Genomic DNA, 18,814 nt, shown 5'->3' with positions numbered 1-18,814 from the left:
TCGGAGAAAGGGCATTTTTCTTGGGATTGGGGGCGCAAGCTGGGTGTTTGAGATGTATGTATCTCTTCAACTTCAGACGCGCGGAGCCCATCATCTGGGAATATGTTGTTTCTCCTTATGTGGCCAGCGACACACCTAATGTCATCATTGGCCTAGAAGACACCATCGACGTCAAATCGTGTACGGACCCCACGCCGGAGGGAATTGCCCCCGACTGAAGAGACCGATTGGATGAGGCCTTGAAGACTGCGATAGTTAGCTTGACGGGAAGGGGAAAAAGATATGGCTGGAGAAATTGGACTGGAGCGAGCGGCAATCCCTGCCGTGAACCCTGCAAGCCCCTCTCCTCTCCTCATCCTGACATCGCTAGCCGGCTTTCCGAATCTAGCTCCAAATACGAATAAGGTGAAATGTTGCGCATCTATATGATGTATATATGAGTGCATAGGTGTGTGCATGCATTCCTCTTCCTTCACACGCCGCGGCCGTCTTCCCTTCCTGCGCATTACCTATCGGCAGGGATGGGCTTTAGGATCGATCTTGGTATCGATGCGCTGCGTGCGGAGGTTATCGAGGGCATGGATGCAGAAGGCCGCCATCTCCGGTCGTGAGAATTCCGATTCTGTTCGGTTAGGCTGACAGCCTCACGAGAGAGCGCGATGGGGGTTAGCCTCAGCCCGTGGTCTCGACTTGTATAAGTAGTCTCAGCTTGCAGTCTCAGCTTGCCATCTCAGCCTCTCCTCGACCCTTATGCTATCCGCTCAGCTCGGCGACTACTGCGATAGCGCCTGGCTGGTGATGCGCTGGGAGGCAGACTAGGTGTCAACAAGCGCACGGCGTCGTTTAAGTGGACAAGCACCTCATCGAGCTGCGTGCTACCTAGGTAGGTAGGTAGTAGGTAGGTAGGTATGTGCGTCGAGTGGAGGGTGTGTGCCCGTGTTGTCTGGTGGGGAGGGAGAGGAGAGCGAACGGATGGAGATTGCAGGGGTGCGGAGATCAGACTGGCGCAAGAGAAGAACAGCTGATGCGAGGTACCTAGGATGTCGTGGTCTCCGTACGTAGGTATACCTACACTAGGTGCATACGCGCAACGCATTGCCGCATGTGCGCGTATACATGCAACACACATCGCTACATACCGAGGTACCTAGGGAGTACCTGGACGTGCGTGTTATGAGTATACATAGGTAGGTACCTACCAGCCTCGGGTGCCCTCAGGTGCCTATCCGCTCCAGGAAGCCAGGGTCCCCGCTAGCTGTCTGCAACAGCCGGGGCAGATTTGGAGGGCCCGCTGGCACAGCTTGGGCTGCCGAGAGCCACCTCGCCAGGCGGATCGACGGGTGGACGGACGTGTTCTGTTATGCTGGGCGGCGGCCGCAAGTTGGCGGACGGGTGCCTCCTAGTATACCTACCTCTCATGTCCATGGCTGCGAAATGTTGGAGTTTGATGCACCTAATGCGATGAAAGTAGGTGCGGTATGTATGAGTAGGCGGGTAAGGTAGTAGCGCGTAGTCGTACCCAGTAGGTACCTTAGGCAGTCGGGACAAGCCAGGGCCAGATGAGCAGCCATTGACGTTGCCCGCTCCGCGGAGAGGTCGCTTAATCAATCCACTGTCCGTCGTTCCTAAACCTCCATGATAACTCCTGGCACCGCGAGACTGCGCGTCTCAGCTGCCGCGCTGGGAGGTCGCAGAAGTCTCAGGAGTCGCAGAAGGCGAGGAGGTGGACACGGGTAAGTCGATGTCGGGTATGATGTCGTCGGCTGGAGGCAATCGCCAGCCATTGTCGGTATGGGCAGAGGAAATCTCGTTTCGCTTTTCTTTTCCTCTCTCTCTTCGTTTCCCATTCCTCCCACCTCCCTTTTTTTTTTCCTTTTCCCCCCTCTGTCGCCAGAACGGGAGCCCGCCCAGATCTCGATGTCCATCCAGCCTGTCACCTAATGCCGAGTGCCAAACCCAGGATTCCCGTCGATGTCCACACCCCCCCCGGCATCTCCCATGCCTCCTACTTTGTATCTGCATCCCATGCGTCAAGACCTTCTCAGACCCGCATCATACACCTCTTCTTCTCGACTCCACTAACCTACTTGACCTACTTGAGCCGTCCAGAGGTGGAATACATACCTATACCTCCTGCCTACATACCCGTATACGTATATATACCTTGGCCATCCTGTGCCTGTCCGTACCCTGCCCTCATAACTCGTGGCTTGCCTGCTCTCTTTCTCCCCCCCTTCTTCTCGCGCCTTCGTTTCCGCCTCTTTTCTTCCTTTCTCGCTTCTTGTCCAGCTTTGCTCCGTTTGTTCGACCCTACCTATACGACGCTGCGGCCCATCGTCTATCCGTGCGGCTATGGGCGTCGATCTCTCGCAATAGGCAGGCTGGTTTCGTCGAGGTAGCTGGGCATGGTACATATCCGGTCAGTTCCAACTTAACACCCTCGTCATTTCCAAGGCAGATTACCTGCTTCATTACCACTTGCACCACGCAGATACCTGGCCAGCCTGGGGTCTGGCCCTCCGTCCTCATTCGTCCATTCCTCCCGCGCACACCCTTCCAACTTCCGCTTCACGGCAAGGCCCTCTTCCCAAGCCGCCAAGCCCAATATATACATATTGTAGACCAGGACCCCGGACCCAACTCTACGCTTCTTAACTACCAATTTCGCCCACCTATCATCTTTTGTCTTCGAAACCCTTCCCGCCCTGAACTGAGCTCTCTGCTATCTCACCTATGTCAATCCTAGCGTGACTGGCCGGTCGCTAATGCTCCGTCGAAGCACTCGGCATAGAAGTTCCAATGCTCATATAGGAGTAGTTTTGTGCCGTCCCTGCGGCTTTGCCGCCTCCCAGCATCATGGGAAACTCGCCTTCCGCTGAGGCTTCGAGGAGGGGTCGACGGACAACTCAGAAGTTGTCTAAACCTCGGACGGGCAACCCGACGGCAGCTGGCCTGTTGAGCTCTAGTGGCCTCGCTGCTTCGGCGAGGCGCATTTCCGGTCTCCCAGCGCCTTCGCCGGCAACCTCCTCACCAAAGTTTCTCGAAACGGATCCCGCGATAGGGGCGAACCCGTTGGATAGCAAGAAAGAGCCACAGTCCAGGCCACAGTCCAGGGCTCGTTCGCTGAGGCGGATATTCCGGTCTAACACATCTAAAGAGGCTCGCGGCCGCCAACAGAGATGTGATAACACTGTGGTGTCGGAACCTCAGCATGGGCGTTGGTCAAGTAGGGCGAGTTCGTTAAGAGATGGGCCTGAGGTGACTTACAATTACGGCCAAGCCCACACACAAGGGTGAGCTCGGTTGTATAACTATTACCCTGGGGCTTCGTACTGATAATGTAATGTTAGGAGCTCGTCGGCGAATGCATCGCGAACCTCGGTGAATTATGACTTATCATCGTACGAAGCTCGGCGATTGTTGAACTCCGTGGAAGCGCCGTCCCGCAGAAACAGTCTGATGGTTTCCGAGGGCCAGTGGCAAGTCCCTGAAACCACGTACTCCGACTTCAGAAGCCGACACCTGTCGATCGGCGAGGCCGCTCCGCCTATAAGTCGAGCTAATTCCGAGACATCTCTATATACCCCGATGCGGAGGCGGTCCTTGTTGACCCCTGGTATTGCTACTCGCGATACTCGGCCAGATCCTAGCCCTCAAATGCCGGAGATCAGGTATAGCGTTTCTTCAACTCCCGCCCGGCGAGATTCCACGGACGCGGCAAGCAAGGGAATGCCAAGTTTTCTTCCCATGATGCACTCAGACCCAGTACCCCGCGCTCTTACGCCGTGCGAGGCAGAATACAGGCAAACGGGGGCCTTCAAGCACGGTACCCTTCGTATCACGAACGGCAGCCCAACACGAAGCCCCGCACGTGGTTCTGACAACGACGATAGGCGGACGAGGCTCGAGGACTTGACCCCAGGCAAGGCGTCGGACAGTTACTCTGGAGTCAAGCATTTAGCCGCACGAAGTCGTAGCGAAATCAAACCTTCTGGTACCACCGTGGAGAAAGTCGAGGTCCAAAATTCCGGCCACTGTCAAAGTTCCGATGCCTTGCCCCTCCCTAGACAAGGGTATCGGGGCCAGTTTACAGATGTGATTGCTGCTAGCTCTTCTGTCTTGTCTGGGGCACCCTCTCCCCGCTTACCTGAACATCACCCTACCGGTGCTCTTCATAACGACTGGAGACCAGAACCTGCCCAAGTGCAGGTAGCTAGTAAGCGCACAGCTGTGGACGACAACTTGTTTGATATCGAGCAGGATGAATATTCGTCCGTCGAAGTCTTGGACGTTCGAATCGACCACAATGCGAAATCCCAGCCTCCGCGCCGAAAGCCAGTGTCAGAAGGGGGAGGGCCGACAGAAATCACTAGGTCCGACAGTGGCGTCGCAAGTTCAACATCCGAACTCTCACAGGTCCCTTTGTCGAAGGCAGATTCGGGCTATAGCTCTAGTGTGTCACTACGCTCATTCTCTTTACGGCCTCCAGTCCCCGAGAAAGACCATCCGAGCTTTTCGGAAGAGGTGGTCGCAATTGAGGCTATCAAGCAGAACGTTGGTATTCGGGATCTAAATCCCGAGAGCCCCGCTGTAACGGCGCCGAACGCCGCAGTTCCAAGACCGTTCGATCGGACGTCTCCTCCGCCTGTGCCGAAGAAAGACCCTCATCTTACGGCTCTTGCTCCTTCGACGGCCACCCACGAAACTCCCTCCCTTCGACAGGATTATAGAGCGTGCAAACCGGAAGTTTCGAGCTACCATCAGGCACCCGAAAGAACTCTATCGGCAGTCAGCACGCGCGGGCAAGTTAATGGCGATGTTGAGCCCCGCCAAGCATCACCACGTAACCTGCATCCTTCACATAGTCTCTCGGCTGTTGGAAGCGGCTATCGCAAGCCCCGGAGGTTTCAGAGGCTACTGGGCGGCGCCCCGTTATCGATAGTTGTCCCGAAACCGGAATTTACTAAGGACGGAGATGTTACTACGCTCTCCCAAAACATGCAAGTGAAGGTTGTTAAAGGGCATGCGGAGAGGTTGTCAATCTCGTATAGAAGATTGGCTCTGAAGTCTGCTGCGAGTAAGGAAACGCTTGGAACTATTCTAAGTGTTGGGAGCGCAGAAATGCTCCAGGATGAAGATATGCTAGGGGCTCCGAAAGGTGTAGTAGACCAGCTGGTAGTCGCAGATCGAAGCCAGGCGGGTCTGATCCCATCTGTGGAATCCGCAATTGCGCAGGGGGGTTCTGGCTCCTTCATGAAGACGATCACCCGGAAACCTGTACCTGCCCGCAGCAGAGCTCCCAGTGTAGAAGGAGAATCCGCCGAGCAACCAAAACCTCTTGAGCAAAACCCCAGCGAGAGCTTCACCATGAGAGGGCCGTCCCCCCAAAACGCAAGCTACGCTGGCAACGCTCCTAACAACCCCGTTGGTTCAGAAGGGAGAACCAGATATTCAGTGCCTGCTCGGTTGACCGGACCAGCCTATGCGCCTGCGTATACGGAACGTGGCGTCGAATCAACATATCCTTTTACCGGACATACCTCCGAATGGCTCCCAACCAAATCTCAGTCTATGGCGCCGCTCGAACTTCCATCAAGCGCCTTCGATATGAGGCTACCTCGAAGTCCTCCGCCGGTGAGCATGAAGACTCGCAACATCGGCCCTCTGCGAGTTCCTTCTCCTCTAAGGGCACACTCAACTCCACCAGAAACTTTACGGTTGGACTGGCCTTCAGTTTCTCGCAGAGAAAGCCGGGAGGGTGGTCTAGTCGGCGTCGAAGACGGTGACAGACCTTCTATGGCCCATCCTACCATATCTAGAAGGTCTAGCCGGGAAAGTTACCACGACTACGCGCCTGATCGCGCTCATTACGTAGATGCGCCTTCTTATGCGCTTCCACAGAATAAACCTCAGCGTAGGAGCCTCGGGGCGGATTTTAGAGAGAGCCGGGCGCCTAACTGGGATGTCCAAACGGATCACGACACTTCGCTTTGTCGGCGACTGTCATCCAATTATAGTCGTCGAAGTTCGCTGGCCAGCCAAACCAGCCAGCGGAGTTCGGTCACGACTGGGCTAAACTTGCCCCGGCAGCAACGCTCGTATGGCACTCACTCATCCGTGTCACGCCGGGCAAGTTTCGATGGCTACGACCTTCTATCACATGATAGTTACATCCGGGACAACGGCCCTTACCCTTCCATGTCTCGCAACGGGCACGTCTACGTCACGGATCCTTGGAGCGGTCGGCCTATGCCACAGCCGTGGGATCCGTCCCTTCAATATCCCCCACCGTATGTTCCTCGAACTCACCATCGACACCAAAGCCTAGATCAACACGGAAATCACGTACGCTATCGTATTCTGCACAGCTACAACTCGCCAGCATATCGGAACGCCCCGATTTGGGGCTGAACTACATGTTAACATAGCTCGGAACACTCTCTAGGTCCTTCATTCTTTTTTTTTTTGTATGACGAAAAGATTTCATGGAAGTTTCCACTTACATTTGTGATACCCCACATCTGAGGCGTTCTCTCCCCTGGCCGGACTCATGGGAGCATCACTGTGTGGATGAAGATGGTGTTCGTCAACGCAAGACGTTAAAAAAATATTTTGAAAGAGTACCAGAAGGTATCTCAACGTTAAGTGTCTATTTTCTATTCAGGATGACAACGGTGGGCAATGGCAACGACCAAGGTCGCAAGGAGCTGCCCCAGGAGCGATACCACAGATATTAGACATTCTATCTATACCCCCCATACGGAATCAGGTTGCTATTCCCTTTCTCCCCTTCTAGTCAGAACACGGCACAATCGTGATGCATTGGCGAATTGATCAGAACCTTGTACATATATGCTAGCAGCAAGGAAGACACATAAGTACAAAATGGCTCTGAATTGCCCCGTCTTTACGGGGTTGGGAAGTGCTCCGTGGCTAACTTGCAGTTTCGTTCAGCTCTCTCTTTGTACTACCGCTCAGACAAGCGCGCCGCCGAGTAAACGCTATCGCGGCTAGATTCCCAACTACACGCCGTAGCAATAATTTGACTACGTGTGACTAGATGCCTAACAGCTGTAGGAGGGGAGCGTCTAGCAGAGCCTCTTTTCGGACACGCTGCTATGGCCCTGGCGGAACAGAAGACGAGGCCCAAGGGAAGAGAACTATATTGTATTGTAGACGGTAGCAAACCCTGCCTGTACGTATCCGTAGACGCCGCCGGCACCAGCCGTTACTCCCAATCAGGGTCATATATCTGACATTTAGCAGTGCCATACCTACACACAATCAACCAACTTGGCCAATTTACCTTTCAGCCCACTGCCAATGTCTGTCACGGGCCTATTGAACTCGGGTCTTTCCTCTCGCGCCTCAAGAACCCGGGATGAGACGAGGCGGGGAGCAAAAGCACGATAGCGATCGGACAGGCTGTCCAAGTCGTTGAGAAGGGGTGCGTAGATGTGGCACAGGTACGCTCCCCACAAGAGCGAGGAGATGGATTCCATGATGCCTATGATGAGCAGCATTTCCCATGCTGTGCTATGCTTATGGCGATGAGGAGGGAGGATTGGCGGCGACGCAGATGAAGCGTAGGAGGTTGTCGCTGGCGGGTAAAGTCGTCCTTCGTCTCACCTCGTCCGATGTGCGGGGGAGGGGGGTAAATGCGCCGGATCACGGAGCCATGCCGAACCAGCTGCCGCGACATGCATCTGAGATATACATGTGAATACCTGGGACATACCAACAGCTAACAGATAGGTTATTGAGAGGGATGCGCCCAGCCGTCGTTGGTAGCATTGCGGGCCCTCTTACTAGGCGGAGGCGTGCAGCAGCCGAACTCTGAGGAGATCGGCGCAGCCGTGGAGTTACGGGCATTATTGAGGACGGCGGACAAAGGGGGGTGACACCCGAACGTGTATGAAAGAATGGACGTGACGCTGCGGCACCTGCACCCGCGTCAGAAGACTCTGCGACACCAGTCATATGCAATCGTACCTGAATAGCAGCATACGAGGGCCAGCCTCGCTGCCGATCTGGTCAGGCGGGATTGCCGAATGAGCTGTTGCGGACGAAGCTATTCTCTACCTCTGGTTGATAGGAATGCATTGCATCGTATGTAGGTTTCCTCCTCTAATATTATCTAAGTACCTACGTGTAGGTTTGGAGGGGGGGGGTAACGCAGACAATGTATAGGAAGCATATTTTTGGGATTATTCCGCAGGTAAGATACCCGAGGGGGCAGGCAGTTATAACCCTATAAATCTGTGCGCAGGGGGTGGGCGTGTGCAGACCACGACTTGGCTGACAGGTACCGACCGCTTTAAAACTTCAGGGAGGATACCTTCGACGAAACCCATGTGTGTCAATAACGAGACCCGGCACGGTGGATTTGGCTGGCAGAGAAGCCCCCCCTTCGCACTGAACTGACCTGGGGCTAGTGGCACGCTTGAAGGGCGGAGGGTGCCGGCCGGGCTGCTGCCAGGCGGCGAATCACCCAGACGCTAGCTGCTGCAGCAGGTGGTGTGGCTGGGCATATAAGGTGCCGTAGGCAACCTGCCTGGGAGGCAGGCAATGCCTACATATAGTAGAGACACACACGCCTCAAGCCTAAGGGGCTCATATGCAGCAGTACCCCCTCTGTGCTTGTCGACTTGCCTCCTAACCTAAGGTATAGAAGTACCTAATAGTTACTGCAGCATTTCGTAGGTTAGACATGTACCTACGGGATGTGTGTGTATACCTAATGCCCTCCCCCCCCTTAAAGGAACTGTCACTGGAACCCTTGGAACCACAGGTGGGCCATCTAAGGTACCGAATGTATGTACATACGGGTACATGCCTGCCTTAGGTACCTGTACAGGCCGGCAGGTAGTGCCTACATATGTGCACAGGTGTCCATGCAGCAAACCTTAGGTACCTAACCTAGGCGAGCTACCTAAAGTTGGGACGTGGGCCGTACTATAACCATCAAAAATTACGTAGCTCTCGCCTCCATCGCCTCCCCCCTGCTAAGCCACAAAATCTTGTGCTTGTGCTCCCCGTATCGGAATTTCCCACGGCCAGATTCATCGTTGTCAACTGCTCATTGTGCTGTGCCGACCTCTGCACGCTCCTACATAATTAATCCCGGATTCCTGCACCGGGCGGCTTGGGCGGACATCCGCTCCCCTTGGCTCGCTCTCCCAGCTCGATTTATAGGGCCACCTTTTGCGACACAGCTCGAGATCCCTCTCTCGCGAGTCTGGGCAGCCCGAAAGTGCAGCAAGCCCGCTACGCTTCGCATGAATATCGCAGCCCATCCCTCGTTTCACCACCCTCTTCTGTCCTCCCCCCCTCCCAGATCCCGTCTTCCCCAGGTCCCTGCCCATGAGAACTCTACCCCGGATCCGTGTTTAGAACTGGCGCGCGCGAGAGAGGCTGGACTTGATCGATCCCACGCGAGCCGGATATCGACCCAGAGAGGAAAGGAAGGGAGACAGGAAGGACGGCAAGAAGTAATAGAGGTCGCCCCCCTCCTCCAAACATACTCAGCTACACTTGTCCCAATTTCCTCCCCGACTCCAACATGGCAGAACATCGCCGCCCGTCCAATGACCTCGGTTCCCCCCAGCTGCTGGATTACGAGCATCTCCCCGGCATCTCTTTCGGGAACGCCTCGAGCCCCGCGCCCGAGGATGGCGGACCCTCGTCGCCGAACAGTGGCGCCGGAGCGGGCGCGGAACCTGCAGCGACGAGACCCTCGTCCGCCGGGACGGACATGCCCAAGCAGGTGCAGGAAGTGCTCGAGTCAGACGTACGGACCCCATCTATAGCCTGATACCGCCGGAGCGTCATGGTCGTGGCTGACAGGACTGGTGCAGATTGGTGTTTCCACCATGCTGAACAGGCTCAAGCAGAGCATCACAGCCGCCAGGGTTAGTAGTTCCCAGCGTTCGCTCGCCGCCTCCGTACCGAGTCGCTAATCGCTAGGCCTCCTTAGGAATTCTCCCTGTTTCTCAAGAAGCGATCCGCCCTCGAGGACGACCACGCGAAAGGCCTCAAGAAGCTGTGCAAGTCGACGCAGGACAGCATCCGCCACGCCGACCACCGACAGGGAAGCTTCTCGCAGTCGTATGAGGAGATGCTCGTGATACACGACCGGATGGCCGAGAACGGGATACAGTTTGCCATGTCTCTACACCAGATGCACGAAGACCTGCTCGAGGTAGCCGCCCTAGCCGATAAGCACCGCAAGGGATGGAAACAGAACGGCCTGGCGGCCGAACAGCGCCTAGCCGACGTGGAGACGGCGATGCGCAAGTCCAAGGTCAAGTACGATTCGCTGGCCGAAGAGTACGAGCGCGTGAGGACGGGCGAGGCGAAGCAGGGACCTAGGGTCTTTGGTATCAAGGGCCCCAAGTCGGCGGCACAGCATGAGGAGGATCTCCTGCGCAAGGTCCAAGGAGCCGACACCGACTACATGGGAAAGGTCCAGGCGTACCAGTCAGAGAAGGCATCCATAGTTTCGACGACGCGCCCGGAAGCCGTCAAGGCGCTATGGAACCTAATCAACGAGTGCGACTCGGGCACTACCTTACAGATGCAGAAATTCGGTGAGCGATGCCGATTCGGGTGATTCTTTTTTTCGCATGTGACGCTCGCGCTGACCATATATGCCAGCTTCATTCAACGAAAAGCTATTGCTAAGCAACGGTCTGGTAATAAGCCCCCTCAAGGGCACCGTCCCACCGGGCCCGCACTCGCGGAGTCTGAAGGAGGTCGTCCACTCGATCGACAATACGAAGGACCTCGAAAACTACCTCACCAGCTTCCATAGCAAGGTCCCCCCCAAGTCGTCGGAGCCAAAATACGAAAGAAACCCTGTATGTCTTAACTAGCTGACTCTCGGCGACGCAACCGCTAACTTCAGGCCAGATCCTCAACCCTCAACATAACACTTCCTCGAATCAGATGACGCAAATACACCAGCAACAAGGGAGACCGTCCTCGCAGCAGCAAGGGCAACTGAGCTCCTCTCCACAGACACAGATACACCCCCCGGGGTCCGTGGGCCCTCGCACCGGTGCTCCCGACTCCGGATCGTCTCCGCAGTCGGGTCTGCAGGGGCCGAACCAGGATTTCACACCCCCACCCGGAATACAACTGTCATCACGTCCGTCGCCGGGACCGGGACATGAGAGAAGCTTTAGCCACGGCGCGATGCTAAACCAGTCTAACATACAACCTCAGCCGCAATACAATGCGCGGAACTCGATACAGGCTCCCGTCGCGCAATCGCGATTCAATAGTGGCGTAAATAGCAGCGTAGGTTCTGCCAGCGGTCCACCGCAGCTTGGCGCATTGCCGTTCCAGACGCGTGGACAATCCCCCCAGCGGCAACCTGGGCCCCTCAACTTCCAATCCACAGCTCACGAGGACTCTCCGGTGCGCCCAGCGTCCCCCGGCGCGGCTAGTGGCCCGAAGTCGGAACTGGCGAGCTCGAGAGGACCGGTCTTTGGCGTGTCACTCGATCGCCTCTACGAGAATAGCAAAGGCCCCGTACCCATGGTCGTGTACCAGTGCATACAGGCTGTCGACCTGTACGGTCTTACCGTAGAGGGGATTTATCGGCTATCTGGTTCGACGGCGCACGTCAACAAGCTGAAGCATCTGTTCGATACCAGTACGTTTTCTCCCCCCCTCCCCTCCCCTTCCCGTCGCACTCCATACCTTTCCTCCCCCCGCAATATCCACTTTTGGAGGTCGATCAACTTTGCTGACGAAACCTTACGCAGACGAAGATGCGCCGATCCTGGACTTCCGCAACCCGGAGAACTTCTTCCACGACGTGAACAGCGTGGCGGGTCTGCTAAAGCAGTTCCTGCGAGACCTGCCAGATCCGCTGCTAACGTCAGAGCACTATGCAGGGTTCATCGAGGCAGCGAAGCACGACGACGAAGTGGTGCGGCGGGACAGCCTGCACGCAATCATCAACGCGCTGCCGGACCCGAACTACGCGACGCTGCGGGCGCTGACGCTGCACCTGCATCGCGTGATCGAGCATTCGGCGGTCAACCGGATGAACTCGCAGAACCTAGCCATCGTATTCGGGCCCACGTTGATGGGGACGGGCCCGGGAAGTAACATTCAGGACGCCGGGTGGCAGGTGCGCGTCGTCGACACGATACTGCAGAATACGTACCAGATCTTCGACGAGGATTAGCGGGAGCGACGGGGGGACACAGCTCAGGAAGGGAACCGAGAACTGGAGACCAGCGGCTAGGAAATAATCAGGATTTTTCTAGGATCCAGGGAAGACGGCAGGGGAGGAAGCACAGAGAGAAATAGCAGGAGAAATAAAAGCGGGGATTGGGAAGAGAAGGAGACAAGAGGGAGAAGAGAAGGTGGGATGTTCGTATGTCATGTGAGGCGGGGAGGGAGGAAATCTGCTTGCTTGATGTAGAACACAAGCGCCGCCGCCACGGTACGAAGGAAAAGGGAGGGATTCTGATCGGTCGTTTTTGCGAGGGTTTTTTTTTTTTTTTTCATAGGATGTGGCTCCGACTGGGATGGCGTGGTGTGGCATGGACACGGACATGACATGCTACTTCCCGTACGTTAATCGTTATTGTTAAAGATTAATTCCTTCTGTTCACGTGGGGATTCTCAGCTAGTGTCGTGAGATGAGGGACGGGGGGGAAGAGATACGAAAGATACAAGCAAGGCAAAACAGGTATGTAGTAGTCCCACGGTGAAGGTCGCCGTGTCTTCGCCTCCGCGTCCACCGGATGTCTCCCGATTCCCTTCCCCCCTCCCCCCCCCCCCTTCCGTACCTCCTCACCTCCATCCATCCCGACTCCGCCTCCTCGGCCCCGTCTCTCCCGCCCCTCCCTCGGCCCCGTCCCCGCCGTCGTCGTGGCTGCACTCCGCGTCGGACTGGGCCCTCCGGCGTCGGCGTCCGACCGCGGCATCGTCCGCGCCGCTGGTAGCACGGGGTCGGCATCTTTCGGGCCGCGCCGGCCCATAGCGGCAGTGCCCTCGCCATTATTGCCCGATCCCCCCCTCCCCACCTTCTTATCTACCGCCTTGGAGACACCTATGCACACAGGCCCCCACCCGGCCGCCCGTTCGCGTGCCCACCTCCTCTCTGCGGTCTCTCCAGCACAGGCACGTATAGCACCGCGCCAGCTCTTAAAGCGCTTGTTGGAGTACCTCCCCCCCCCCCCGCCCCACGCCGCCTCGGCGCTTTTCCCCCGCTGCGAGGCGCTTTTTATACGGCCGACGATGGCGGGGGTGGAGGGTGGCGGGGAAGGCGGGCCGATTGCCTCCTCCTGTCTGTACTACGCAGCGCGGCTCCTTCTGCTTCTGCTTCTGCTTCCTGCTCGCCGCTCGCTCCCATTCTGAGAGGGGGGGAGGGAGGAGACGACGATACGGCACGGCGGGCGTGATATGCCGACGAATACGGGCGGGCTCGAGAGCGGCTTCGGCGTCGCGGAGAGGGAGCTGTATCGCTCGCGGCTTTGGCTCGCCCTCGCCCTCGGCTCTAGTGCGCCTCCGTCGCCCCTCTCGTCATCTAGGCGATCGAGGCCTCTCTGGCTGTATCCGCATCGGCTGGTCTAAGGAGGCGGCGGCCTTGTATTATACGTATGCTATGAATGAAGTTGCCGCGTTTGCTTCTTTTCCTCCTTTTTGCGCCCCCCTTCTTCTTCTCGTCCACACATGCCCACCCACCCCGACTAAACCTATCCTGGAATTCATAGTCGTAACGTCGTTCGGACCCCCCCTGATGATTACTAGCACACTACGGGTACAGGTATATAGATACAGACGTAACACAAGGAGATGCAGTATCGCCCTCGCCCTCGCCCCGCACTCCCCCTTCTGTTCGTGGTACAGGGATTGGTTAGCCTCGCGGCTTATTATCGTCGTTGTCGTCATCGCCGCAAACTACAACCTGCGGGCGCGCGGCGAACCGGGATTCCGCCGCCTACCTATGCGGCAGCGGGAGCTACGGGAGCTGGAGGCTGGGTGCCGGTGGCACCGCGCGAGTTCGGCGGGGGAGGGAGGAACATGGGGAGGTAGGTTACGGCGAGAGCCATTACTGTTTTTGCCGATTTATTAGTCGGCGGTCGTTCCGCGGCCCCGCTACGCTGAGGACACGTGTATGCTGGACAGAGGGGGCGGAGGCGGGAAGTGGATTGCGCCACAACGGCGCGCACAGGGCGAGGGCCAGGAAGCGAGAGAGGGGAGGAGAGGGGAGGAAAGGGGGGGGGGACGTACGCGACATGCCGACGGTAAAGTAGCCCGGGGTGCCGGTGCTGCTGTTGCGGGCGGCGTCCTCGCCCTCGCCGAGCCAGTTCTGCACGCTGATGACGACGGAGGCCCAGCCGATGTACCGATTGCGCGTGAAGATGGCGGCCATAGGCAGCGTAGAGGAAAGAGTCGACGAGAACTCGGCGCTGTCGCCGCCCTTGGAGCCGGGCTCCTGGTAGGGCACCACTGCAGATGGGGGGAGATTCAACGTTAGTTAGGCTGAGCTAAGCGGACAGAGGCGGGAAGGTAGAGGGGATTTTGGGGGGTATGGGGGGAGTTGGGTTTGGCGGTCCGAGAAGCGGGCTACGCGCGGACGGAAGGGAAGGGGACGAGGAGGGGAGGAGGCGAGGCGAGAGAAAGGAACGAGGGCGAAATGCATTGCGACACGCGCGATGCGAGGCGAGGCGCTACGATGCGATGCAGTGCACGAAAAGGGACGGCGGCAGGTGGTTGAGAGAGAGAGAGAGAAAGAGAAAGGGGAAGTACCCAGGTCTGGCCGGCGCATGTCCTTCTTCGATGCCATCTTGCGATTTGTCTCGGCGGGCGCTTCTTCCAGATAGCTCGGTGTTGTTGGTGGTACCAGCAAGCCGGAATTCGTATATATGGAAGATGGAGAGCTTCTCAACGCGCGCGGCGATCGACGGAGCGACGGATGTCAGGATGGGACGTCGTTGAGATGCAGGCCAGCTGCGCTAGGCTCTTTCGGGCGAGGGAAGGGTTACCTAACATGAGCCACAGCGCCGCTTACGTAAACGGGATTGGGTCGATCCTGGAGGTACCTGTATACCTACACCTAATATATCTCTTCAGGTACCTACGTACCTAAGGTTCCTGCGCCGGATGCTCCAGGTAGGCAGTCCGGATTATAGGTAATAATAGCCTTGGTACCTAAACGAGTTGGTGCTACCCACCTCTCAAGAGGTGCCCCCTAAACTGCCTGCCTACGGGTATCACGAGCTACCTCCTCCTACCTAGACAGATACCTGTGGTAGGCACCTCCTAGGGAACCACCTTAGGCAAGTACAGGTATCTAACGGATGTACTTGTGTTAGGTGTAGGTAGGCAGAAGTTAGGGCAGGTTGGTAGATAGATACAGGTAGGCAGGTACCTAACCTAACCTGCCTCTTGTACCTAGGATAGTGGCAGAGAGGTAAGTACCTCCTAGCGTACAACGCCGTCGGGTCTAAGTGAAGACGGAAAAGTGGAAGGCAGGAAAGCCACCGTTTGGGGTCTATAGAAGATTCTTGAGGTTGTATTCCTTTTAAAGGTACCTACCTAGGTAGGTGGGTTAGACCTAAGGTAGGGGGGGTGCCTCTGCGCATTCAGTAGGTCGCAGTATAGGAAGGCCCATGGATGTGAGTAATTAACAATAGGTCGGCTGCTACACCGTATTGGAGTCTAGCCGGATCGATCTCTATATGGCACCATCGACCTATCAAAGCAACGAAATACTCACAACTCCGCACTTCTTGTTTCTTGGCTCAGTCCGAGTCAGGTCGAGTCGGGTCGAGTTGGAGGCTCCTTGTGAACTATCAACTTCTGCTCCCCGTCTTGGGGTAACGGAGAACAGCAGGAGGAGGAGGAGGAGGAGGGATGCCTTTCCCTTCGTGTCACCCATCCTACCTCGACGGCAAGGGAAATCGTTCTCAGAGACACCATCTAGAACCGATCATACCACCCAGCCTCGATCGTGAGGAAATACCCTAATATGGAGGGAGAAATGACGAGAACAGGAACAGCAATCAAATGTCTCGACAACGGGGGTTGCCAACATCCCTTCGAGCCAGAGTCTCAGCCTGGGTGGTCCATCCCTCTTTTCAATAAAACGGACCGACGAATCTCGGGACCCCTGAACATTATATACATATAAAAACGTCCAGAGGCGCTCACCCCAGGTTGACATAGCATCCTGTTGCAATCACAAATGTAATATTTAGCAAAGGCGACTATCACCGCCACAATGGGACGGACCCTCGTTGCGCTTGCAGGGCTGCGGTCGAGCAAATTTGGCCAGGACAAATCCCGCGAGTAACCTTTCCCCAACAGCTTCTAGATAGGGAAGGAAAGCGCACATCGTTGCCGTCGGGAATCCCGGCTTTAATAATGGCAACGGAAAATCGGCGAGCAGTCTGGCCGCATGACCTCGGCGTTGTCGTCGCTGGGAATCCCGTCTCGCCTGTCGGTAGAGGGATAAAGCGGACCAGAACCAACCCCTTCTCCCCTCTCCACAAGAGGCTGTTCGAAGCGGTCACACAGACGGGTCCCGAATCGGGCCTGCATGAAATGTGAAGCATCGAGCAACATGGCATATATCCACACCACTCACGCGGCAATGGGTCTCCTGGGGGAGGGTGTGATTGTCTGGGTCCATCGGCCAGTCGCCTCGCCTGTCCGGCGATACGCGGAGGGGATCCAGCCCTCGATCTGCCCAGACGATGGGCCACCGACATGTCATGCTAGGCCGACACGGGCTGTCTATTAATGGCCTGTGTCACGTCTGGGGCAGGCCGACTTGCTTCGGGGCGGCGACGGAGTGACAGCCACGGGGAAGAGGATGCCCATCGAATCACAGGTGTCACAAAGCGAGGCCCTTTTCATTAACGGATAAGGTCGACATTGGCTATCACGGGTCCCTGGTAAGCCCGATAGGACGTCCGAGATAGCGCGGTGTGATTTTCTGATGACACGAAGATCCAACACTACCACCTGCCTACCTTCCTCCGCGATTTGACAATGATCATTGCCTGTGCTGCCGCGGCGTGTGTACGCACATACGTCGGCACGTAGCACGGTACTGCGCTGCGTGGTTGATACGTACCGGTGAAATAGTGATTCCATGTATCGAGGGAAGGGGAAAAAAAAGGCAGTCCTTTGCGGCTCGGTCTCTTGGTCCTACTCAGACCCGACTTGGGCACCAGGACGACACGACACGACACGACGTACATGCTGTCGGGGGAGCGTGGGTAGAGAGAACGCGCCATCATCTCACGATACGATATTGGTCAGTGACGAAGATGGCGGTTAACGGATATAGATATGGTTAGGCCGTGGCCACTGCATTCGGTAGCGCATACGGTACCACAGAAGCGAACCGTCGCGTGGCTCGACAACTCCGGGTCGGGTGGACTTCCATGCAGTGCCTAGCAGAGAGAACATTTGCTACATCCGCTGCCTTAGATACCTAACTTCCTATACGCGGGGGGCGTACACACCTCGTAACCTCATATTACTTGAAGGGCGACAGTTTAGGGTCAGCACATAACGGGGACGTACCGCATTCGGAACATACCTCCTCCTATCTCACATATTAACCTGCCTCGCAGCGGACATGTAGGGGAATGCGAGAGGGAACGGAGGGCAGGTACACGTACGGGATGTAATGCAGGCGATTACCAAGAGAAGGGATCACGAAGTCTGACCCGGCCATCCCGGTGGACTAGCAGATTAGGTTTGTGCCCACCGCCCAGGGCTTCGGCTCGAATTTGCTGCCTCCCTGCTCTCCGGAGCGGGACCATTCCCCTTTCTGCCCGTCGATGTAATGCATGCGCACACATACATACACGCCTCCTACCTTAGGTACCTACAGTTCCTCGCCTCCGTGCTTCTCTTTCCGTCTTTGCTCTACGATGTTCTCGCCCCTTGGCGGGCGTCTCTTGACCCCGCGGCTTGTTCGATACCGCGCAATGCCATTACCAAACACGGAGGGGGGGGAGCCTGGCGCCGGCCCTACTAAATAGGGGAAGAGGAGAGCGCGATTAATGATGTATGTGCGCGTATGTATGTGGTGTGTACAGAGCCCATCTATATAGGGATATATAGCACCCGGGTTGGTGTGTAGGTAGGCAGAGGGCGCGCTGTGGTATGAGGTGCCTAGCAGTCGGGACTTCTAGATCCCCCCCTTGGTACGTGCCCGGGTTGGTAATGCGGATATGTAATGAGTTGGCCCGATCTTACCTAGCCATTACGGCCAACCGAGGCCCCGACCGGGTGTGGAGCGGAACTTCGTAGGAGCTAGAGGAAAAGGAAGAGGCAGAAAAGACGACACAGGCCGGTTGTGATGATGATGTGTTACGGAATCTCCGTATCCCTAAAACACACGCCTCACGTATTCGCGATAGCCGCAGCATCAGTCAGCCAGTCAGCCAGTCAGCCCCGGAATCGTCGCTTACGAGGGGGTTACATACCGCCCCCGCCCGTACACGCAACCTGTAATCTATCCAGGGCGGTATGCCTACGCTACCTATCCCGTAGCACGTATCTACTACGTAGTAATAATATAGGCAGATAATTCGCAGTGTGCCTTCGGAAAATCACGTATGTGTGAGCCCGAACGCTGAAGCGCACATCCACACAGGAGGACAATCTTGCCTGGTTCAGGTGGCCCTGCCTACCGACGTACATGCCTACGCGCATGCTGCGTAGGACGTATAAATGCGGCACATCTGGGTAGAGAGTTAGCGAGGCCCATACAGCAACCGGGACGATACCCACACCACATATCAACGCCAACGTATCCGAGGAACCC

The 18,814-nt window shown here is 56.6% G+C and overlaps 4 protein-coding genes across 4 annotated transcripts; 3 read left to right on the top strand and 1 right to left on the bottom strand.

The window, feature by feature from the left end:
* The first annotated feature begins 1,591 nt into the window (after nt 1–1,591).
* GGS23DRAFT_185200 (uncharacterized protein) lies at nt 1,592–3,341 on the top strand. Its single transcript, XM_051511665.1, has one exon. It carries the CDS (start codon nt 1,742–1,744, stop codon nt 2,744–2,746), a length of 1,005 nt encoding a protein of 334 aa, XP_051376308.1. The 5' UTR covers nt 1,592–1,741; the 3' UTR covers nt 2,747–3,341.
* GGS23DRAFT_185212 (uncharacterized protein) lies at nt 2,255–6,632 on the top strand. The gene is made up of 3 exons (XM_051511666.1): nt 2,255–2,408; nt 2,780–3,293; nt 3,351–6,632. The coding sequence occupies exons 2-3, from the start codon at nt 2,857–2,859 to the stop codon at nt 6,409–6,411; spliced, it is 3,498 nt and encodes a 1,165-aa protein (XP_051376307.1). The 5' UTR covers nt 2,255–2,408; nt 2,780–2,856; the 3' UTR covers nt 6,412–6,632.
* Nucleotides 6,633–9,464: 2,832 nt separating this feature from the next.
* Nucleotides 9,465–12,296, top strand: GGS23DRAFT_184958 (RhoGAP-domain-containing protein). Its single transcript, XM_051511664.1, has 6 exons — nt 9,465–9,790; nt 9,858–9,911; nt 9,977–10,589; nt 10,657–10,859; nt 10,912–11,659; nt 11,772–12,296. The coding sequence occupies exons 1-6, from the start codon at nt 9,563–9,565 to the stop codon at nt 12,197–12,199; spliced, it is 2,274 nt and encodes a 757-aa protein (XP_051376306.1). The 5' UTR covers nt 9,465–9,562; the 3' UTR covers nt 12,200–12,296.
* A 1,671-nt stretch (nt 12,297–13,967) lies between these two features.
* On the bottom strand, nt 13,968–14,812 carry GGS23DRAFT_592899 (uncharacterized protein; the record flags this gene model as incomplete). The annotated part of the gene is made up of 3 exons (XM_051517951.1): nt 13,968–14,077; nt 14,257–14,475; nt 14,776–14,812. The coding sequence occupies 3 exons, from the start codon at nt 14,810–14,812 to the stop codon at nt 13,968–13,970; spliced, it is 366 nt and encodes a 121-aa protein (XP_051376305.1).
* Nucleotides 14,813–18,814: the final 4,002 nt, after the last annotated feature.

The sequence above is a fragment of the Durotheca rogersii genome (genome assembly GCF_024521655.1).
Source record: "Durotheca rogersii strain YMJ 92031201 chromosome Unknown GGS23scaffold_2, whole genome shotgun sequence".
Classification (NCBI taxonomy): Eukaryota; Fungi; Ascomycota; class Sordariomycetes; order Xylariales; family Xylariaceae; genus Durotheca; species Durotheca rogersii.
This window is presented reverse-complemented; position numbering and strand designations above follow the sequence as displayed.